General features: G+C 40.3%; 1 protein-coding gene across 4 annotated transcripts in view; it reads left to right on the forward strand.

Moving 5' to 3' along the window:
* The window catches only part of Not10 (CCR4-NOT transcription complex subunit 10), a 390843-nt gene that overhangs the window by 200435 nt on the left and 167484 nt on the right, over window positions 1-22924 (forward strand). For all 4 annotated transcript variants that reach the window (XM_067100338.1, XM_067100337.1, XM_067100339.1 and 1 more), the window contains one exon: window positions 13451-13622. In XM_067100338.1, the coding sequence (XP_066956439.1) occupies window positions 13451-13622 (172 nt within the window). The remainder of the gene's footprint in view (window positions 1-13450; window positions 13623-22924) is intronic.

A 22924-nucleotide genomic window follows, 5' to 3' on the forward strand; every position in this document is an offset into this window, starting at 1 on the left:
TTACAAAACAAAAAATCCATGGACATTTACCTAGGTTTATCCAAAACATTTTGACAAATTGCAGTTTTCAGGTGAGAATTGATGATGTTCTGTCTAGAACATTTCCACTTGAAAATGGTGTTCCAAAGGGAAGCATCCTTAGTGGCACACTGTTTACTTTAGCAATTAATGATATCAGTAATAATCTACCTATTGGAATTAAAAGTAACCTGTATATGGATGATTTTGCCATATATTATTCAGCATCTTGAATAAAACATGCAGAACGATCATTAATGAAATAGATGAATGGGCCTCATCTGTAGCCTTTAAAATTTCCATAGATAAAACTCAAGTGATCATGTTTTATAAAAATAAAAAGTGGAAAAAGGTGAAGAAATAGATTTAAAACTCAGAGACCATAGTAAAGTATACAAATTGGCCAAACAGCAGAATTTTTGGGATTAGTATTTGATACTCACTTGAACTGGAAAGCTCTTATACGTAAAATCAAAATGTAAAAGAGCATTAAATCTAATTAAAAAACTATCAAACACTACTTGGGGAGCCGCCCTTACTCATAAAGCAACAGTTCTGTCTATCATTGAATATGCTCAGGAGCCTTTAGACCATCGCCAAAATCATCTTTACAAGTTGAATGTGGTGAACTACCTCTCTGTCTCTCCATAGAGAGCTAGTAACAATGGAAAGTGCTCTGAGAATTCAGGCAGGTTATTCTCCAACAAAAAAATTATTTGATTTAAAAGATATATTTATAAATAACCATCCACCACCTTTCCCAATTAGAGCTAGAAGATTGTCCGAGTCGCTGAATATAAATATACAAGTGCCTATAATAGTAAAATCACCTCCTCCCTAGACAATGAATAAAATGAGAATTTGTACACACCTGAAATATTTATCAAAAAGTTACTCATATATACCAGAACACCATATACAACATACAATAGAGCATATAAGCAGGAAAGGTCCACATTACGCAATATATACAGGTGGATCTAAATCAGAGCATGGAGTGGGATATGCTGCAGTGTCCCAAGACAAAACTTATCAGTTCTCTCTTCCTAATAATGCTTCAGCATTCACAGCAGAATTGTGTGCAATTGCATCAGCTATAAAAAATAATTGAAGAAACATCTTTCGATAATTTTGTGATTTTTAGTGACTCGAGAAGCATTATAGAAGGTAATCAGAGTTACAAATCAAGAAATAATATTGTACAACAAATTAAATTATTTCTCCATAACTTATATAATAATGGGAAAAAATATAGAAATATGTTGGATCCCAGCCAGTCTAGGGATCAAAGGAAATGAAGAGGAAGATAAAGCAGCCAAAACAACCCACATGGCAAGATCAAATGTTACTGATTATATAACACACCTGAAAATGGGTATTCATAAATAAATGGCAATAAATATGGAATGGAGAACCTGAAAATAATAAATTAAAACAAATAAAACCTAATGTTAAAAAATGGAGTTCATCATACCAGAGAGAGAGACATGCACAAGTAATTCTAAGACGTCTCAGAATAGGCCATACTCGTCTGACACTTGGGCACTTGATGAGCAGCCCACGTGGCCTGGCTCCCGAGTGCTCAGAGTGCAAGGTGATAATAACGGTCAGATGTGTTGTGTTAGTGTCCAAAGTATGACCAACAGCAACTGTCAACATTTGGAAATAAATCAGTGAAGGAAATTTTGTCAGAATCTTTTACATTTTCAGTCGTTCCAATTTTGATGTTCATGAGGAACTGTGATTTAATTAATATTATATAAAAATAAGTAAATAATAAAAGCATGAAAACCCTTATAGCATTTGTCTAATTTAAAAAACCAAATTTTAATACTGTATACCTTTTTACTGTGTATGTAAGGAAGCATGAGTAAATGTATTTATTGTATGTATGTTGTGCAGATTGCAGTTTTTAATTTAATTTTAATTCGTTCATAATCATACTGAATGACCTATTGGGTCCCAGTGCTTGGCCTCAGGCCTGGACCTGGTATTTTATTCTAATCCTCTGGGCCAACCCTATAAGAGCTGAAAGTCAGCTCAGTGGTCTGGTTAAACTTCTTTAATAATAATCTCTCTCTCTCTCTCTCTCTCTCTCTCTCTCTCTCTCTCTCTCTCTCTCTCTCTCTCTCTCTCTCTCTCTCTCTCTCTCTCTCTCTCGCCATGCTTGGTGATAGTTAACTACCTTGTTACCAGACTTCAGTGCCCAAACCATCTGATGTTGAATGATGCTCCTTATACTGTACTGTAATTGTTTGGGTTTATATTTATAGGGAAAATGTAAATTAACTTTTAAGAGATGTGATATTAAGGCTATAATTGGCACCCACTTAGATAATCATTATTTTTTATATGTTCTGTAATTGAGATTTGTGGAATTATATCTAACAAAAGACTGCAACATACTACCCGAGGTAATTGTACTAATAGTTAATTTTATATATGGAACTTACCATGTAATTAAAATGCTTTAGTTTTCCTTGCATGATAGCTTAAAAAATTAAAAAATTTGCGGGTAATGCTTCAAAGTTTAGTGCAGGTGACTGGTTTCGCCCGCTAGCGGGAATCTCAGGAACTACTAGCAATTGAGCTCATTCTGTTTCCTGCTGGCATTCAGGTAACACAGAGTGTCGATGGCAACTGTGTTCTTAAATTTGCTGGTCGGAGACTGGATTTCAGTGAATATTGTTGCCGATTTCGTGTAGCTTCAAGCTTATGGGATAGTATTTTTTTGTTGTGTTGATAAGATTGGATCCTAGTTATCATATTTTGCTCAATAGCAAATTTGCAATGGATTGTCTAACTACTGGTAGTGTAATTTACCAATTCAGTGTGTAATATTGGGTTTTGCTTTCCAATTAATGTAATGAACATATACAGTAAACTCCCTGTATTTGCTGGGGATGCATACCGCAACCCCGCGAATAACTAAAATCCGCAAATACTTAAATCCCCTCTAAAAACACTTAGAACTGCCTATTTTGATAGTTTAAACACAAAGAAACCCCTCTAAAAATGCTTATACCTGAGTATTTTAATAGTTTTATCACAAAAAGTGCATTGAGTCATGAAAATTATATGAAAATACAGTAAATAGTGAATATTTCTCAGTGAAAAATAACACGAATGGGCGAATTTTCCACGAATAATGGGTAGATACGTTCCACAGAGAAATCCATGAATATGTGAGTCTGCGAATATTGAGACCACAAATACAGGGGGTTTACTGTACATTACATTCACGACTGAACCAATGTTTACAGTTATGATACTTTTCTGCAAGTCTCAATTAATGTTTGTTATTATTTGAGACATGTCTGAATGATGATACCCTATGTACTTTAACTAGGGTCAGTTAAGGTTGATTTCCTCTTCCGAATAGCGTAACAGAACGTAATCTTGCATCTGCTACTGAACCAATATTTCTGATGATAAATATGTATCTTCAGGTTCCAATAATAATCTAGATACTTCAGCTTTGTCGATAAAGGTTAACTTTCCTTTTGCAAGTAGTGTATGAATGTAATATTTTGTTCACTACCACCTTTCCCAATTATAAATACGCATCTTCGGGTTCCAATAATGTTTGGGATATGTCTGTACTACGATAATCTAGGTACTTCAGCTTTTGTTTGTGAAGGTTAACCCTTAAACGCCGACTGGACGTATCGTACGTCGACTAAAATTGTCTGTCGGGTGCCGAGTGGACGTACGGTACGTCGACTACAAAAAGTTTTTTTAAATATTCGCGGAAAAATAGTTATAGGCCTAGTTTGCGAAAGATTTTAAATCACGCGCTTTGAAGGATGCTGGGAGTTCACGGATCACGCTGTTGTTTTGTTTACAAGCATTACCCAGCCGTGCATGCGTGAATTTCTTTCTTCTCGCACTATAGAGCATCAGCGACACATCTCAGAAATTCTTTCATCACATTGTCGTAATTTTTGCACCGTTTTATATTAGCTGGTACATAAACTTTTATATATGAAAATATGCACAATTTCATGTAGAATACAACAAAAAAACCCATGGTTGTAGCTTTTATAAGTTTTGAAATATTTTCATATAAATCATGATAAATGCCAAAATTTCAACCTTCGGTCAACTTTGACTCGACCGAAATGGTCGAATAACACAATTGTAAGCTAAAACTCTTACATTCTAGTAATATTCAATCATTTACCTTCATTTTGCAACAAATTGGAAGTCTCTAGCACAATATTTCGATTTATGGTGAATTTTTGAAAAAAACTTTTTCCTTATGTCCGCACGGTAACTCTGCCGAAAATCTCAGAAATTCTTTCGTCACTTTTCCTTACATCCACACGGTAACTCTGCCGAAAATCTCAGAAATTCTTTCGTCACTTTGTCGTAATTTTTGCACCGTTTCATATTCGTCACTGTGTCGTAATGTTTGCACCGTTTTATATTAGCCGTTACATAAAGTTTTATATATGAAAATGTGCTTAATTTCATGTAGAATACAACAAAAAATAACTCATGGTTGTAGCTTTTATCAGTTTTGAAATATTTTCGTATAAATCACGATGTGCCAAAGTTTCAACCGTCGGTCAACTTTGACTCGACTGAAATGGTCGAAAAACGCAATTGTAAGCTAAAACTCTTACATTCTAGCAACATTCAATCATTTACCTTCATTTTGCAACAAACGGGAAGTCTCTAGCACAATATTTCGATTTATGGTGAATTTTTGAAAAAAACTTTTTCCTTACCTCCGTGCGCGGTAACTCGGCTGAAAATCTCATAATTTCTTTAGTCACCTTGTCGTAATTTTCGCACCGTTTTATATTAGGCCTTACATAAAGTGCTGTACATGAAAATGTGTGCAATACCATGTAGAATACAACAAAAAATAACTCATGGTTGTAGCTTTTATCAGTTTTGAAATATTTTCATATAAATCACGATAAATAGAAAAAATTCGACCTTCGGTCAACTTTAACTCGATCGAAATGGTCGAAAACTGCAATTGTAAGCTAAAACACTTACATTCTAGTAATATTCAATCAATTACCTTCATTTTGCAACAAACGGGAATTCTCTAAACAATATTTCGATTTATGGTGAGTTGTAGAAAAAAACTTGTTTTTACGTCCGCGCATTACGAATTCATGCATCATTTTGTGATAATATTTTCTGTGTTGCTTTGGTCGTTTTACAATTAAATAATTTTGTTATATACCAAAATCATCACAATTTAGTGTACAATACAACGAAAAAAATAACTCATTAGCTTTAACCGTCTTGCTCACAGTTACGATTTGTATACAATTATATATGAAATTTTTTTCGCTGTCATATATTCCAATATTTATATATGATAATGATATCTTTTTCATTTCTGATGGTTGCATACTAAACTTCAGGCAATGAGCGCCAAAATGAACTCTTAATCTTAAAAACTAGCGTGCTGTGATTTTTTAAAAACTTTTGTGTTAACACGAACGCCGCCAGCATACGACAGACACTTTTGTAAATAGAGGCTCGGCGTTTAAGGGTTAACTTAACTTTACCAGGTAGCGCATTAAGGTAATATTGTGTTCACTACCACCTCTTCCGATGATAAATACGTATCATCAGGTTCCAATAATGTTGAGGATATGTCTGTACAATGACAATCTAGGTACTTCAGCTATTGTTGGTAAAGGTTAACTTTCTTTTCCCGATGAGCGTATTAACGTAATATTGTGTTTGATACCAGGCAAACATTTTTTGGTTGAGAATACATTTCTGAAAGTCTCGAATAATGTTTGATAGGATTTGATACTTGCCTGAATGATGGTGCTTCGTACTTTGGGCAATAGAAATTAACTTTCCTTTTTCGAGTAGCATATAACAGTAATATCGTATTCGCCACAAGACAGATATTTTAGTATAATGGTTCTCTGTATCCTCAGACTATTGTCATAAGGATTACTTGATCATCTTTCACTACTCTCTGCAGAGAGCTGGAAGTGTTAGGGCAGTGTGTAGCAGCGAGAAATTGTGCTTAATTTTTGCGGAGAGTAGCTGTTCTTGACAGCCGAGACCGTTAGGCATTCAGCTAGCCTGGTGCCAGCTCTCTCCCTGCATCCATCTTCTCTCCTTCTAAGGTTCTTCGTTTTATTCTCCACTTGCTCTCATGCCTGGCTCCCTCTCTTCCTTCCTGTGCCTTTGCTAGTCTTGTGTCTGGGTTAACAGATGTTAACCTTATAGTAGTGAAGTGTTGTGCTTAGAGGAGGTGGCTGCTCGTCCTGCCGATGCTCCTAGGCTAAGGTTCACTGACGTACTCCCCTACACCTGGGAGAAGTCATACCGGAAGCTGAAGGGAGGTCGGTAGGGTCAGCTACAGGTAGTCGCCCCCTCAGTTGAGCCTGTTGCTGGTCCCAGGTATCGACAAACAGCCACTGGAAAGGCGTCTTACTGGATGTGTAGTGTAGGAGATGGCTGCCCGGCCCTATCGGTTCTCCTAAACCCAGTTCCTGGCATGGGAGTCCAAAGGGGTTTGCCCCTGGGTAGTCGTCCCCCAGTCGAGCCTGCTATCTGCAGATGTTGACAGACAACCAATGGAAAGGCATCCATTGATATGTGCTTTTAGTCTAGTGAATACTCCAATGAAGACAAAAACGCTGATGGCATTTTTTATGGCGAATCTCAGCAATTGAAGAGGTGCTTTTCAGATGATATTCACTACTCTTCTTTCTCCTGTAAAAGTGAAACATCAGTGTAAGTGCCAAGCAGAACATCAGTGTCCCAGTGTTCTATTTTTGTCGATTCCTTAGCACCCGAGCGCCTAATAGCGCCCGAGCTTCCTATAGCACCCGCGCGCGCTATAGTGCCTGAGCACCTAACAGCTCCCGCTTGTGCCCACTTGCTCTCATTAGCGCCCAGTAGTGCCCTATAGCGCCAGAGCTCATTTTCATACAGAGCTCCCAGCACCAGCTCTCATGCGTTTGGCACCAGCCTTCTAGTGGCTGATGTCAGTCTCTCTTTAACTTGGTGCCCCTGTTTTTCTTCTAAGAACATACTGTTGTTCTTTTTTTGAGTGCCATTTCCATGGAACACCTAGCTTCGGTCATCAAGTAGCCAATGCTAGTCTTTGTTCATCGTGTGTCCTCTCTTCAGTTTCGGATTCCCCACCTTGAGTATCACACAACCGCTCTTTGGTGGTTTTGTCTATTTTAGGCTGTTCCAAGAGTTACAGTCGACCCAAATTGATCCCTTGTGTGACATCTATTTGGGTCTTAAAGCTCTGTCCTTTATAGACAGTCTTTTGTGTATGAATTTATGAACTTGTTGAAGAAAGCTATTGCCTCAAAAGGGAGTTGGGAGGCTAGCTTGGAATCTTAAGGGAGCAAACAAGTGCTTTTTATCCTTCACTCCCTCTGATGCTTAACAGTATTAGCCTCCTGGCTGTGTTTTTGTCAGGTTTTGAAGGAAAGGTCTTTCTTGACTAACATCAGGAGCAGGTGCTAAAAGATAGGAGACACTTATGTGTCGCTTCGGCTGGTCTCTTAATCCTGTCCTGTGTGGATAAGGACAGTCAAGTTAATTTTTGAGTTTTCAACTCCATTGTGATCGCAAGAAGGGAGCTTTGGTGCTCTTTTTTACTACTGGGAGAAGCATTGGTCAGTTTTTCCCTTCGGATGATGATTTCTTCACTCCTGAGCGTTCTTTTGTGGAAGAATTTTCAGGAGCTCCAGGCAGAAGGAAGCGCTATGTGCCCTCTCTGTAGCAGAGCCCTTTCCCAAGTGCCTGATCATCTTCAGCGCTCTTGGCACCAGCTTTTTGGCGCTGAAACCTGAGCGCCTGACACGTGTCACAGAGTGCTCGGTGCTTCTAGCCATACAAGGCTCCCACCGCAGAACTCCTAGTTCCTTTTCACAATTTTTTTCCTCGAGCATTGTGTTTGACTGAGGTGGAAGTCATTGCCAAGTTCCGATATGCATGTTGGACATTTGTTCCAGCCAAGTATGGTTTCGTCTGTACTAGATGTCACCGAGCCCACACTGGGCTTTATCGCATAGAAGTTGATCCAACCTTGATGGCCATGTGTCCGGGACTGTCAAGAATCGGCAGGCTCGACAACTAGCCCACTTAGTTGTCTGCGAGGCTGCACAATGTTCTACAAGTTTGCTCGGTTGCAGATCGAACTGAACAATCCTGTAGTCCATTCTCTGGGATCTTTGTATGGAGTTTTCTTGGATGTGTAAGAATACATCATTTTCATGTCCACATACTGACTCTGGCCTTGATCTTCAACCTGTCCCACAAGATCAAGAGGGACAAGGAAACATAGCCAGGCTCTGCTGTTTTTTTTCTTCAAGACCTGATTTTTCAATGGGACCTACAATGGTATCTGTCCAATTTTAGTCTTTTTGGAGGAAGTCCTTCATCATGAGACCAGTCTTAGACTCCTTCTCACTCCTTGTTCTGTCGAGAGAGCCCGCTCCGGGAACTGGGGATTTTCTGGGACACGTCCCTAGGAGATCAGAACTGCACACATTTGCCAGAGAACTGAAAACCTTTAGCGTAAGGCGTCAGTCCCTCTCGTCTTCACTCTTCCTAGACTGCAGTATTCCTTTACACAAGACCGCATTCTTAACCAGTTACATTAGCAGTGAATGATTGATAGAGTTTTATAGTCCAACTGGGATTTCTGGCGAATGAACTGAATGGTCAGGAATTCACTCTTGTGTCCAGGGGGCCTTTGTCCTCCTATTCTGTCGGGTTATGGGACAGGCTGACTTCGTCTGCCTGCCAACCTAAGGAATCTTATAGCATGGGTAACATCACCATTCTGCAAGATGATTCCAACCTAGACTTCTACACTCTTCCACCATTTGAAAGGTCAAGGAACGGCTAGACTTCTTCAGATTAGTCAGAAAAGTCGTAGCCCCATTCTGTTTGGTAATTTATGATTCCCAGATTGCTGCGATTGTTTGGTGAACTCTCCCAGAATCCTTTCACCTTTTGGTCCTCGAACTACCTCACTTCAAGAGGCTGACCTTGGGCTGTCTGGGTGTTTATCAAGAAGGAAGGTTTTTTGTTCAGAGGTCCTACAAATACCTTTGAGAGATCTCTGACTTGGTATCGCAGTTTGCTCATTTGCCATGGGAACTTTAACCTAGAATGAGGACTCTTCCACAACCTGAATCCATTCTCTCTCTCTCTCTCTCAAGAACACGGAAAAGAAGATGATCTTGAAAGCAGGTGACAGTGCTTGGGGCTCCCAGGAGCACCCATCAGCCCAAATTTATTTTACCTCGTCTAGCTTCCATCCCACCTGGCTCCAGCTATGGCTTGGTGCCAGTCCTACCCGAAGCTCCCAGGAGCAGCCGCCAGATCCAGACTGATTAGTTATGTGGCGACCAGCTCAGCTGGCTCCACCTACAGCCTGGCACCAGATCAGTATACCCAATGTTGGTGTCCAGCTCCCTATCGTCTAGCGCAACTCTCCTTGCATCTTTGGTTATGGGGAAAAGTAAGAAGCTCTCTATTCTGTGGGATTTTTCGAGTATTACCTGAGCAGGATTGGAAGCACAGGGCTCCATTCATAACCTTTAGTGTGCTGGCAAGGACATTTCTTGCCCTCCGTCAAAGAACATATGGTACTTTCTCGTGATTGGACTTGTTTTCTGAGCCCACTCTTAGACTCAGGGGAGCCTTTGGCCTACATTTAGTAAAGCTAATGAAGTCGGAACAATCTCTTCCTCATTAGCCTTGAGGCACTCTATGTCCCTGACGTTCATTCTACAATCGACTTTTTCTGAGACACACTCAGACGTAGGAGAGTAATTTCCTCCTCTTATGAAAGTGAAGGATGTCAGAACAGTGTATACATCATTAACTTTCAGACACTGTATACCCCCGACATCCATTCTACAATTGACTTACTGGAAGTGTAATCGATCGTCACTTCTCACCTTTTCAAAGAAAGTTTTAACAGTGTCAGATTCTTGCAGTACCTCGCGATCGTTGTTAATAACTGGCATGGCGTTGCGAAAGGAAGCATAGGGGTTTCTCCTACTATTTATTCATCTGGGAGTAGAGTGCTGAGATTTGTGAGAGCCAGGGGGTACAATGTACCTGGAGCACTCATCACTATCAGTGGATGGGTTGTGGTCTTTATTTCAGTACAGATGACAGTATTCTCTGGTTGTGTTTATATTGGTACTGCACCCAGGGCGAGGGCACTTATGGATGCTTTGCTACCCATCAGGATTACATCCTTCACTGCAAAGCTCCTTAATACTTTGCTAGCCATCAGGACATCTTTGCTGCAAAGCTCCCACTTAAGTAGCAGACACTCTTGGCTATACTGCCACGTCACTACAGGTTAAGTTGAGCACCAACCAGAGGCAGTATTTTCTACTGCAGGCTCTCTTAACTAACAAGGAACTGCAGGCATTGTTTTCAATGCTAGCAACTTTTTTATTTCAAATTTGTTAAATGAATTAATGTTTTGGGTGGAATCAGCATTTTAATTACTTGGCAAGTTCCATATATAAAAATGTAATTTTTTTAATAAAATAAAGTTTTATATATACAGGCAGTCCCCGCTTTTACGACGGGGGTTCCGTTTTTACGCCGCGTCGTAAACCGAAAGTCGTTGTAAACCAAAAAATCGTCGAAAATTGTCAAAAATCCTAAGAAAACCTTACTTTTAATGCTTTGGGTGTATTGAAAACGATGTAAATTACATTTTTATTGAGTTTTGATAAAGAAAGCCTCCAAATTTTTATTATTCTGCCATTTTGGAGCCATATTTCTTCCGTCGGATCGGAGTACAACACGTCGTAACCCCGGAACGCGTCGTAAACCGGGAAATAATTTCTGATGAATATATTTGAAAAGCGTCGTAACCTTGGAACGTCGTATGCCGGACCCGTCATAAACCGGGGACTGCCTCTACTTACCAAGTAATTAAATGATTAGAGCCCTCCCTCCTCCCCTCAGACGGACATATGGCAGAAAGAGAATGAGCTTGTTTGCTAGTACCTGAGATTCCTGTTAGTGGGCAAAACAGTCACCTGCACTAAACTTTGAAGCATTACCTGCGAATTTTTGAATTTTATAAGCTGCTGTGCCAGTGAAACTAATGCATTTTAATTACTTGGTAAGTGTATATAAAACTCTATTTTTTATTATAAAAATCATGTTTTGTAGTTGTATTTCCACATCTTAAGCATATACAAATATTATGCCACATCTCATCCAGTTGTCTTAATATGGCCATGTATATAAAGTGTACTGAAATAAAGAATAGCTAGCATAAAGTTACCTTTACTTTCAGGATTTTCTTCAAAATTAACCCAGTCATAATTTTTGTGGAACTTAGTGGTGGTATACATAGAATGATTATTTTGTTGCATTTTTTAACCTCACAAGATGTGATTTATTGGTGTGCTTCATTATAGATCAGCTGAGGTTGCTCCTAATGGCCCAAATCTCAGTTGAGAGATGGGAGATATTGAAACTATTTGGAGATTACCATACAGTGCTTAATCCTTAAACGCCGAGCCTCTATTTACAAAAGTGTCTGCCGTATGCCGGCGGCGTTCGGGAGTTAGCACTGAAGCGGAAAAAAGTTTTAAAAAATCACAGCACGCTTAGTTTTTAAGATTAAGAGTTCATTCTTGGCTCCTTTTTTGTCATTGCCTGAAGTTTAGCATGCAACCATCAGAAATGAAAAAAATATCATTATCATATATAAATATTGAAATATATGACATGCGAAAAAAAAAAATTTGTATATAATTGTATACAAATTGCGCTGTGAGCAAAATGGTTAAAGCTAATGAGTTATTTTTTTTGTTGTATTGTACACTAAATTGCGATGATTTTGGTATATAACACAGAGAAAATATTATCACAAAATGATGCATGAATTTATAACGTGCGGACGTAAAAAAAGTTTTTTTTTTTAAATTCACCATAAATCGAAATGGTGTGCTAGAGACTTCCCGTTTGTTGCAAAATGAAGGTAATTGATGGAATATTACTGGACTGTAAGTGTTTTAGCTTACAATTGCAGTTTTCAACCATTTCGGTCGAGTTAAAGTTGACCAAAGGTCGAATTTTTTCCATTTATCATGATTTATATGAAAATATTTCAAAACTGATAAAAGCTATAACCATGAGTTATTTTTTGTTGTATTCTACATGAAATTGTGCACATTTTCATATATAAAACTTTATGTAACAACTATTAGAAAAACGGTGCAAAAATTACGACAAAGTGACGAAAGAATTTCTGAGATTTTCAGCCGAGTTACCGCGCTCGGACGTAAGGAAAAAGTTTTTTTTCAAAAATTCACCATAAATCGAAATATTGTGATAGAGACTTCCAATTTGTTGCAAAATGAATGTAAATGATTGAATATTACTAGAATGTAAGAGTTTTAGCTTACAATTGCGTTTTTCGACCATTTCGGTCGAGTCAAAGTTGACCGAAGGTTGAAATTTTGGCATGTGATTTATATGAAAATATTTCAAAACTGATAAAAGCTACAACCATGAGTTATTTTTTGTTGTATTCTACATGAAATTGCACACATTCTCATATATAAAACTTTATGTAACGACTAATATAAAGCGGTGTAAACATTATGACAAAGTGACGAAAGAATTTCTGAGATGTTCGGCCGAGTTACTGCGCTTGGACGTAAGGAAAAAGTTTTTTCAAAAATTCACCATAAATCAAAATATTGTGCTAGAGACTTCCAATTTGTTGCAAAATGAAGGTAAATGATTGAATATTACTAGAATGTAAGAGTTTTAGCTTACAATTGTGTTTTTCGACCATTTCGGTCGAGTCAGAGTTGACCGAAGGTTGAAATTTGGCACTTAACGTGATTTATATGAAAATATTTTCAAACTGATAAAAGCTACAACCATGGGTTGTTTTTCATTGTATTTTACATGAAATTGCGCACATTTTCAAATATAAAACTTTATGTAACGGCTAATATAAATGGTGCAAAAATTACGACAAAATGATGACAGAATTTCTGAAATTTTCGGCCGAGTTACCTCGCGGATATAAGGAAAAAGTTTTTTTCAAAAATTCACCATAAATCGAAATATTGTGCTAGAGACTTCCAATTTGTTGCATAATGAAGGTAAATGATTTAATATTTCGAGAATGTAAGAGTTTTAGCTTACAATTGTGTTTTTCGACCATTTTGGTCGAGTCAAATTTGACCGAAGGTTGAAATTTTTTGTAGTCGACATACGGTACGTCCACTCGTCACCTGACAGAATTTTAGTCGACTTACGATACGTCCAGTCGGCGTTTAAGGGTTAAGCTGCTTTTAGAAAAGTTTTACAAGGGGGATCACTCTTCCTCTAAAATTGTTGTTAAATGATATGTGTTAATCCTTTTACTAATGCTTTTACCAAGGACTTTATTTTTACTTTTTTTTAACAGAGGAAAGTGTTGGTATAGGTGTGTGTCTTTTGATGGCAGAATGTTATCTTGGTGTGTATCAGCCAGAGAAAGTGTTACCAGTTATTGCCCACACAGAAACAACATTTCTTCCACAACCTCTTCCACACACACCTTCTCCAAAGCAACCTCCACCACAAGAAAAAGAAAACAAGTAAGTTTTTTCATGTGAAACTTAAATAATAAGTTAAGTGCCATTTATTGTTGTATAGTATATTTTTAGAAAGTAAATTAAGGATTGTTATAAATGTAATATTTTTTATGCAGATAGAAACATATCGTATTACAGCAAACAGGAGCACTGCTGTCAGGTTGGGGAAATGACATATAATGTGATCAAACAAATTATGAATACTCTTTTACAAATCCTGCAATGCATTCTAATTTTTACAAGTCCTGCAATGCATCATTAGAATTGGGTAATGTGCTGAATTGTCAATTGAAAATGAGTCAGCCACTAATAAGGTATCCATATCCTTTGGAAGCCCCTTGCATCACCTAGTGCAAGCTTGCATTTTTTAACTGTTCTATCCATAGGTATATGTGTCAAGAACTCTTCACTGACCTGGCGTTCTAATCCCATTCTAAAAAGGCAAACAGATTGGTCTCCTCAAGTGAAGAAACAGGGACTGCTTGAATGGGCTTCATGCCTTGGCTCTGTTGACTCCTATTTATTCAGGAGGGAGAGTGTGTATAAAGCCATTGATAGGGATGTTTACTTCCAGTTGATCGGCTGCATGGCAGATGATAAGTTTTCCACCTAAGCTTATGTATTTTCCTAGTTATAGGGTTTGATTAGAGTTGATTGGCTTTTATCAGACTGGTATCACAAAGGTATTAAACTATCAATGTAGTATCAGAAAGAAGAAACCACAGCCACAGTATATATATATATATATATATATATATATATATATATATATATATATATATATATATATATATATATATATATATATATATATATATATATATATATATAGTGTATATATATATATAGAGATATATAGAGATATAGAGATATAGATATATAGATATATATATATATATATATATATATATATATATATATATATATATATATATATATATATATATATATATATATATATATATATATATAATATATATATATATTTATACATACATATATATATATATATATATATATATATATATATATATATATATATATATATATATATATATATATATATATATACATATACATACATACATACATACATACATACATATATATATATATATATATATATATATATATATATATATATATATATATATATATATATATATATATATATATATATATATATATAGGCAGTTTAGTTTACAGAGGTTCCGTTCTTGCGCTGGCTACAGTAACCCGAAAATACAGTAAACCGGAAAATCGAAAATCGTCAAAAATCATAAGAAAACCTTACTTTTAATGCTCTGGGTGCATTGAAAACGACGTAAACTGCATTATTATTGAGTTTTACATCAAAAAAACCTTCAAATTATGATTATTCTGTCGTTTTAGCCAAATGTCTTATATACGCGTCCGTAACCCCGGAACATGCGCCGTAAGCCGGAAATAATTTCTGATGAATATATATATATCGAACCGTGAATGGCGGAACCGTCAGAATACTGCCTGTATATATATATATATATATATATATATATATATATATATATATATATATATATATATATATATATATATATATATATATATATATATATATATATATATATATATATATATATATATATATATACATACATACACACAGGTTGACCATCACTAATCCAGCATCACTGGGACCTGGAGGGTGCCGGATTAGCCATTTTGCCGGATTAGCCATTTATTAGGCTAGAATACACGAAACCCAGTAGCTAAGCACATCATCTTAGAATTATTAAAATGTCCCATAAATCAGTACAAGTTGGATAATAAAGAAAAGACAATTATCAAATACAGGTAGTGCTCGAGTTACGATAATTCGACTTACGATATTTCGAGTTTACGATTATGATGGGGTTAGCAATTAATACTGGTATGAAAATATTTAGGAAATATTTTTAGAATTCACGCAGGCACAGGCAGCAGGTACAATCAGGCAGCAAGAGAGACCAACTTACAATAGAAAAACTTTTTTTCCTCCATCTCTTTATTCCATCATCTTGTTAAAAAAGTAATAGAGAATGATAAAAGTATTGTTAGTAACGTTATACTCTTGCAAAAATGCGTACAGCCATAAACAATCGAATGGGAAACTGTTGTTTTGCTAATAATCGTATCGGATAACAACTGTTTTGCTTGTATTTCAACCATCGTACGGTAATACAAATTACCGTAGTTATGTTACAAATGACATTAAGTACTGTACAATAGGACTGATATATTTTTTACACTATACCCTTATTTGCTTTGGAGAAAAGATTGGCAGGGAAATATACTGCTACAGTAACTTAAAGCTGTAAGTTGTAGCTGAAGCTGAGAAAACAGTGTTCAAGCTGCTAATGACTATAAATTATCGTGCATCGCCAACATGGATGAAACTTGACCATAAATAAAACTGGAGAGAATGTATTTTAATCAAAACTACTGGGCATGAAAGAATACAAATTACTACTGTTTTCACGCAGATAAAAGATAAATACGTAAAGCTCGTATTATGATGAAATCAAGAGAAAATAGCGAACGGAATCTTGATTTTTTTTTACACAAAACAAACATGCCCCCAAAACGGCCAGCCGTGATTCCCGCAAACATCATATATTAACGAAAAAATAGCTAAATTAATTTCACAACGAAACGTATTTAAGTTATATTTCGACTTAAAACACTTCGTATAACGAAAAATATCTGTGTCCCAAATAAATAAAGTATCAATATTCATTTACGCTAACTATAAGCAAGGAAAGCGCTTTGAACTAAGTTAAATGCGACAAAATAAACACCGCGATACCGATTCCCAAAACAAAACATTGATCGCAATTTATAATACAATTGGAAACAATGTAGTAAAGCAGAACTTTTTAAAAGATCCATGAAAAAAGGGATTTTGACAAAGGAAAAATCTATTTCTGAGGAAGGCCCCGTGTCACCTGGTGAAATTCCATTGTTGCACGAATTTCTAGGTATAAAATGCTAGATATACCAGAGAAAAAGGAGCTTTCAGGAAAGCTGGGGTTACTACCCCCAGATCGAGCGTCTTCTCCAAGGAAGACGTCGGTATAACAAAGGGTGAGTGAAGGATCACTACCACGGAGTCTCACTTGAAAGATATCTCCCTGTTAAAACCCCTAGAAGAGAGCGGTGAGCCGTTACAGTCCCCACACACAGACGCCCGCCAGTTCGGCGACACCAGCGCCACCTACCTCATTCCAGGCTAGCACTACCCCCAGGCATGGCATGTGCAAGTAGGGGGGGAGCAACAGGTGCGTCAGGGAGGGTCACCAGGTGACACGGGCCTTCTCAGAAATAGATTTTTCCTTTGTCAAAATCCCTTTTCTGAGTCCAGCCCCGTGTCAGCCGGTGAAATAGTGATAGAGAATCATGCCAAGGCTGCTAACTAGGAGGAAACAAGGTAATCTGAAGAAAAAACACAAGTTACGAAATTGGTTTTAATCAGGGTATCTCTCACATGGGAAATTGAATACTAAACTGAAAAAGTACAGTAAAAAAGCTTAACATTACGAAATATGTGAGCAAGTCCACATTGTGGCAGGGAAAAAACCCAAAAATACTTAAGACTACAAAGGTATAATGATAATTGAAAATTACTTAGACTAAAGAGTATACACAACCTTATAGCTACACACGCAAGAGACAATACAACATGGGGAAGAATTACATACATATATATATATATATATATGGGGTACATGGAGCAAAATAAAAACCGCCCAGTACCCCAAAGGAAAAACACAATCATAACATGTCAAATTACAGTTTCCACTCAACAGAGACAATATAATATCAATATGAGGAGCAAGGCAGTGAGGCATGATCAACCAGGAGGACAAGCAGAGAAGTAAATGAGGCAGGCGGGCGGGGGGGGTTAGGGGAGGATAAAGGAAGATGACTAATTAAGGTGGGGAGATGACACTTCCCACAGCTATTGTAGAAAACTTCAGGGCTTCGAGTGTTTTTAAATAGTGGCGTTTAAACACTAGAGGTGATTTCCAGCCCGTGTATTTAGAGAGTTCTGAGAAATCCATATTATGAAAGTAATTAATAGAAGTAGCAACTGCTCGAATATCATGAACCTTAGGTACTGAATCTGGGTTAGCTTGTTTAATAAAATACAAAATTTGTTGCCTTATTGCATTTATCGATAGAGTACCACCTTTCTCCCTGATAAAAAGAGGACCCGACTTACACTGTGGAGTTCTTAAAAGGTAAGACTTTAGGGTATAAACTGGACATAAAGACTGGTCTTGTGGAAGGGCACCACCTTCCAAGGGGACCACCTGTCTTGTGGGTCTTCATTTTTAGCTAAAAATCTAGGGTCAGGGAAAGGAGGACTTCTCCGGACGGGAGGAAGTTCACAAAATCATCACCTCTAGAGAGCTTACAGCTCTGAGATTCTGGCACCTGAAGCCAAGCTAATCAGAAATAAAGTCTTCCTTAACAGATCCAAATAAGAGCATTGAAAGTTGTTAATCTCAGATGCTAACTTAAGAATATCATTGAGGAACCACGTAACAGATTGTGGGCGTGATACGGGTCTCAGACGAGCGCATGCTCTGGGGATAGATGAAAAATAGGAATCTGTATGGTCAATTTTAAAACCATATAAGAATACCTTCTTCAGGGCTGACTTGGCTGTGGTAATAGTGGCCGGGGCAAGGCCTTTCTCAAACAATGATCTAAAGAAGGTAACTGCTAGATTAGTCGTCATGACTTGGGCTTCAGATGTTTTCAGAAAGGAGGCCAATTTTTTTACTGCTGAGTCATACTGTCTAAGAGTAGAATCTCTTTTGTCTGATTCTAGAAACAGAGTGTTAACGGGGTCAATGTTTGCTCCCTTTTGGGCTGCGAACTTTATAAAGTCCATAAAACTAGGGCATTCTGAATTCTTGAGGAAGCTGACACAGTCTTGGTTTGTACTGTCTGGGTCAGTTTGGGCTTGGGAATCTGAAGACTCCGCAATCCCAGTTCCTGAAGAAGAGGGAACCAATTGCTCTTCGGCCAATAGGGGGCTACCAGGGCTGGTTGACCTTTGAATGTCCTGAGTTTGTGTAATACTTTCAGCAGCAAGTTTATTGGGGGAAACATAAATCTTCTCCCAATTGTTCCAGTCTATGGTCATCGCGTCCATGGCGTACGCCTGAGGGTCCAGGTTCGGAGCCACATAACAGGGAAGCTTGAAGTTGCTCTCCGTCGCGAACAGATCCACTTGGAGACCCGGAACCTGGCGACAAATCCAATTGAAGGATTCTCCGTCCAGGGACCACTCCGTCTCCAACGGAGTAGCCCTGGACAGGGAATCTGCCACCACATTCCGCACCCCCGCTAGGTGGGTGGCTGACAGATGCCAGCTGTGCTTGTTCGCCAGGGAGAAAATAGCAATCATCACCTGGTTCACTCGACCTGATTTGGAGCCGCCCCTGTTGATGCAATGAACTACCACTGCGCTGTCCAATACCAGCCTGATATGAATCCGGCTGGGGGGGCGGATTTTCTTCAGAGTTAGAAAAACCGCCATAGCTTCCAGGGTGTTTATATGGAACTGCTGAAACATAGTGGACCACGTTCCCTGTACTTTTTGTTTTGGCGAATATCCTCCCCAGCCGCTTAGAGAAGCGTCTGTGTGAACAACTAGTGCCGGAGGGGGAAACTGAAGCGGAACTGTCTTGGACAGGCCACTGACTGTGGACCAAGGCCGCAGTCTCGCCTTTAAGATTCGAGGAATAGAGGAGACCTTGTCTCTGAGCTTGACATTGGCTCGACTCCGCCACACTCTGTTTATGTCTTTTAATTTTGCTTTTAAGAGCAGGTCTGTCACTGAGGCAAATTGAAGAGACCCAATGATTCTTTCTTGGGTCCGGCGGGATGCTGATTGGTTTTTCAGAAATTTCCTGGTAAGGGATGCTATCTCCTTCCGCTTGGGAGGCGGGAGGGATAACGTGTGAGAGGACAGATCCCATTGGAGACCCAGCCACTGAAACCGGGACTCCGGAGTCAGGCGGGACTTCTCTCTGTTCAGCTGAAAACCTAACGACTCCAGGAAGTTGATGACCTTGGACGTAGCCTTCCGACATTTTAGAACTGTTGGAGCCCAAATTATCCAATCGTCAGGTACGCTGCTAGGGATATCCTCGGGACCAGAGTTGTTGAACTACCATGTCCGCCAGCTTGGTAAATATCCTGGGCGCAATGTTTAGACCGAAAGGCATGACCCTGAAGGAGTAGGCTTGATTCCCGAGTCTGAAACCCAGGAACGGAGAGAAGCTCCGCGCAACCGGGACGTGATAGTAAGCGTCTGAAAGATCGATAGAGGTGGTGACGGCTCCACGCGAAGTAGAGTCCGCACCTGAGCTACCGTAAGCATGCGAAATTTGTCGCATTTTATGTAGAGATTTAGACGCGACAGATCCAGGATCACTCTTTGCTGATCGGAGTCTTTTTGGGAACAGTGAATAACCTGCCTTGAAACTTTAGGTGCCTTACTTTCTTTATTGCTTGCTTGTTGAGCAATTCTGCCACGTAATCCTGCAGGATTGATGAGGGTGGCTGGTAAAACCTGATCAGAGGAGGAGGGTCTTTGATCCAGCTCCATCCTAGACCCTTGGACACAATGCTGTGTGCCCAAGGGCTGAAGGTCCATTGGCCCCTGAACCAATACAGGCGACCACCTACCTGTTTGTTCTCAGTGGGAGGGAGCGGGTTTGTTCCCTCTACCACGTCCAGGCTTGCCTCTTGGGGTGGTGTTAGACTTTCCTCTGTAAGGAGCCCTACCTCTTCCCCCCCTTGCGCTCCTATTAAGGCCGTGAAAGAATCCACGGCCCTCATAGGTTGGATTGTATGCTGGTGAAGCAACATACGAGGGCGCGGCAAGGGAATGGGCTGGTTGAACCAGCACATATTGTTGGGGATGGGCCTTTGAGGTGGAGGGCTGTGCCACTGCCGAGACCGGGACGGCTTGGACTACCGTCTGATGATGGGGTCTCTTGTGCCTCCTGAATCGTTTGCCTCCTCTCGTCTGGGGGCCGCCAGATTCTGTGGTCTTACGCTTGTAGGCAGAAATGCCCCAGCGAGAGCGCAGACTCTGGTTGGCCCTTGTAGCCTCCCTAAGAACATTCGTAACCTCTTCTTCAGGGAAGAGGTTAGGTCCCCAGATCGAGCTCTTCACGAGCTTGTTAGGCTCGTGACGGATGGTGGCATCAGCGAAAATAAATTTCCTGCATTCAAGCCTGGCCATGATAAAGTCAAACAGGTCGGACTGAAATCCCGCCAGCAGGGATTTAGCCAAGACCTGAAAGAAAGGCTCGTCTGCACAGGAGACGGCAGTGGCTTCAGTGAGGCAGACGGAGTTCAAAGATCGGGCTAGCTTAGTCCGGGCATCAAACTCCGCCTTTAGCAAGGATTCCGGCAGCTTGGGGAGCTGCTCACTGAACTGGGAGGAAGCACAAAAGGCGTCCAGCTTTCCAACAGTAAAGGTGGACGGCGCGTCAGTCCAAAACTCATCGCCCCCTGGGAATACCAGGGATGTGGAGTCTGTTTCCCTTAACTGTGGTAAAGGATTGCCATCAAAGCACGCTCGGGCCGTAGCTAGAGCGACTTTGTTTAAGCAGGGAGTCGGCAACCTGTCACCCAGGGCGAACATAGTAAAATTGCCCTTGAAAGGCGTCAGTTTCGTGTTATCGGCCTGCCACTCCGTCAGAGTGCGCAGGAGAGCCGACTGAGCCTGGTCTCTAGGGACGATCACTGTCTCCCTAGGAACCTTGTCTGAACGTACCCAGGCTTCCTGCGTCAGCCTAACGAAGCCTGGGTAAGGGGGCAAGAGATCGGCGGGAAAGAACTCCAGCTCTTCCAACCGCCTCGTGCCAAGACCTTCCACCGTTAAGGTGCCCTCATGCTGAATAGCCCGGAGGGCGAAACGCCAAGGGTTCCCGACGTCAAAGGGAGGGAGATCCGCCGTATCTGGGATGGCATACTGGGGTTCGGCTCCACCTGGGCGAGCTATCCCCGCCAGTATGTTGTCATGACTGGTCAATTTCTCTGATATTTGAGTAAACTTGGACTCGACCTCCGCCGAGAACCGTTCAAAAAGCTGGTTAGCGAAAGTCTCCGCATCAAAGGCAGGCTGGCGAGGAGGGCTTGGTTTTGATGCCCTCTTACTCGCGCCTTTGCCGGAGGAACCAGACTTGCTCCCGGAGGCTACCGGTCCTGAGACCTTAGCCTTCGACGGGGGGAAAGGCAAGGCTTTCCTGGAAGACGAGGACTTAAAGCCCTTCGCCTTCCATGAAGTCTTCAACTTCAACTTGGGGATAGCTGATGGAGCTCTATCACCCAAGGAGGAAGACTTCACAAAACCTGCAAAGGAAGACACTGATGAAGCTGGGGAGTCAAAAAGGGGGCCCGCCCCGCAACCTCACTTACCTCGCTACTTACCACCTGGTCCTGTTCAGTATTCATGGGTTCCAGGTCCAAGTCTAACGCGGCGACGTCCTCCGAAACCTCCGCGTAGAGGATGTCCACTTGGGGTGGCTGGGTCGCATCCCGGATCTGCTGGATGATGGGGGTGGCAAGTTCTTCTGGCACTGCGGCCGCCACCCGTGCGCCGGGGTAGAGCAGGTCCCTCAACTTAGCGTCGAGGACATAGGGCTTCCCCGACGGAACGTTCCTCCCGAACCCAGCCACCCAAGCGCGGAGAGATTCCAAGGAAGACTTCTTGGAGGACTCGTCCGCCTGTAAGAGAACCGACAATTAGAGCAGAACGAAAGAACGGTTCGAGAACCACATAAACACTATTTCGATATGAGGAACGTAATATGGAAGAAAACTATCACTTACCGACTCGTCCTGGACACTCGCACACAAGGCGAAGCAAACCTCACAGCCGTCGGGGTGCCAGACTACCAGGTCGTCCAACCGGACCGCACAACCAGCGTGGGTCCGGCACACTACGTGTCCATAAGGTTGCTGTAATGAAGCGGTGCACCCCGGCTCCTCACAGCGAACAGTCTGTAAGTGTAAAAAGTACATGAACCTACCACTCCAAGTAATCTAAAGCCGGCAAGGCCGGGAATTTCAGCTTACAACCGGAATGCTCCGGTGGAAAGGAAACCCCTCGTTAAAAACTAGGCCAACAAGCTCCAAAATACACAGAGTGGAAGGTAAATTACTTCCAGACCCCGGAATACTCCGGCGGAATGAAAGGTATGAGACAACAGGAACTCACCGCAAGGGCTGCCAGTAAAAACAACGGCGGAACC

This window comes from Macrobrachium rosenbergii, chromosome 56 (assembly GCF_040412425.1).
Source record: "Macrobrachium rosenbergii isolate ZJJX-2024 chromosome 56, ASM4041242v1, whole genome shotgun sequence".
In the NCBI taxonomy this organism is placed as follows: domain Eukaryota; kingdom Metazoa; phylum Arthropoda; class Malacostraca; order Decapoda; family Palaemonidae; genus Macrobrachium; species Macrobrachium rosenbergii.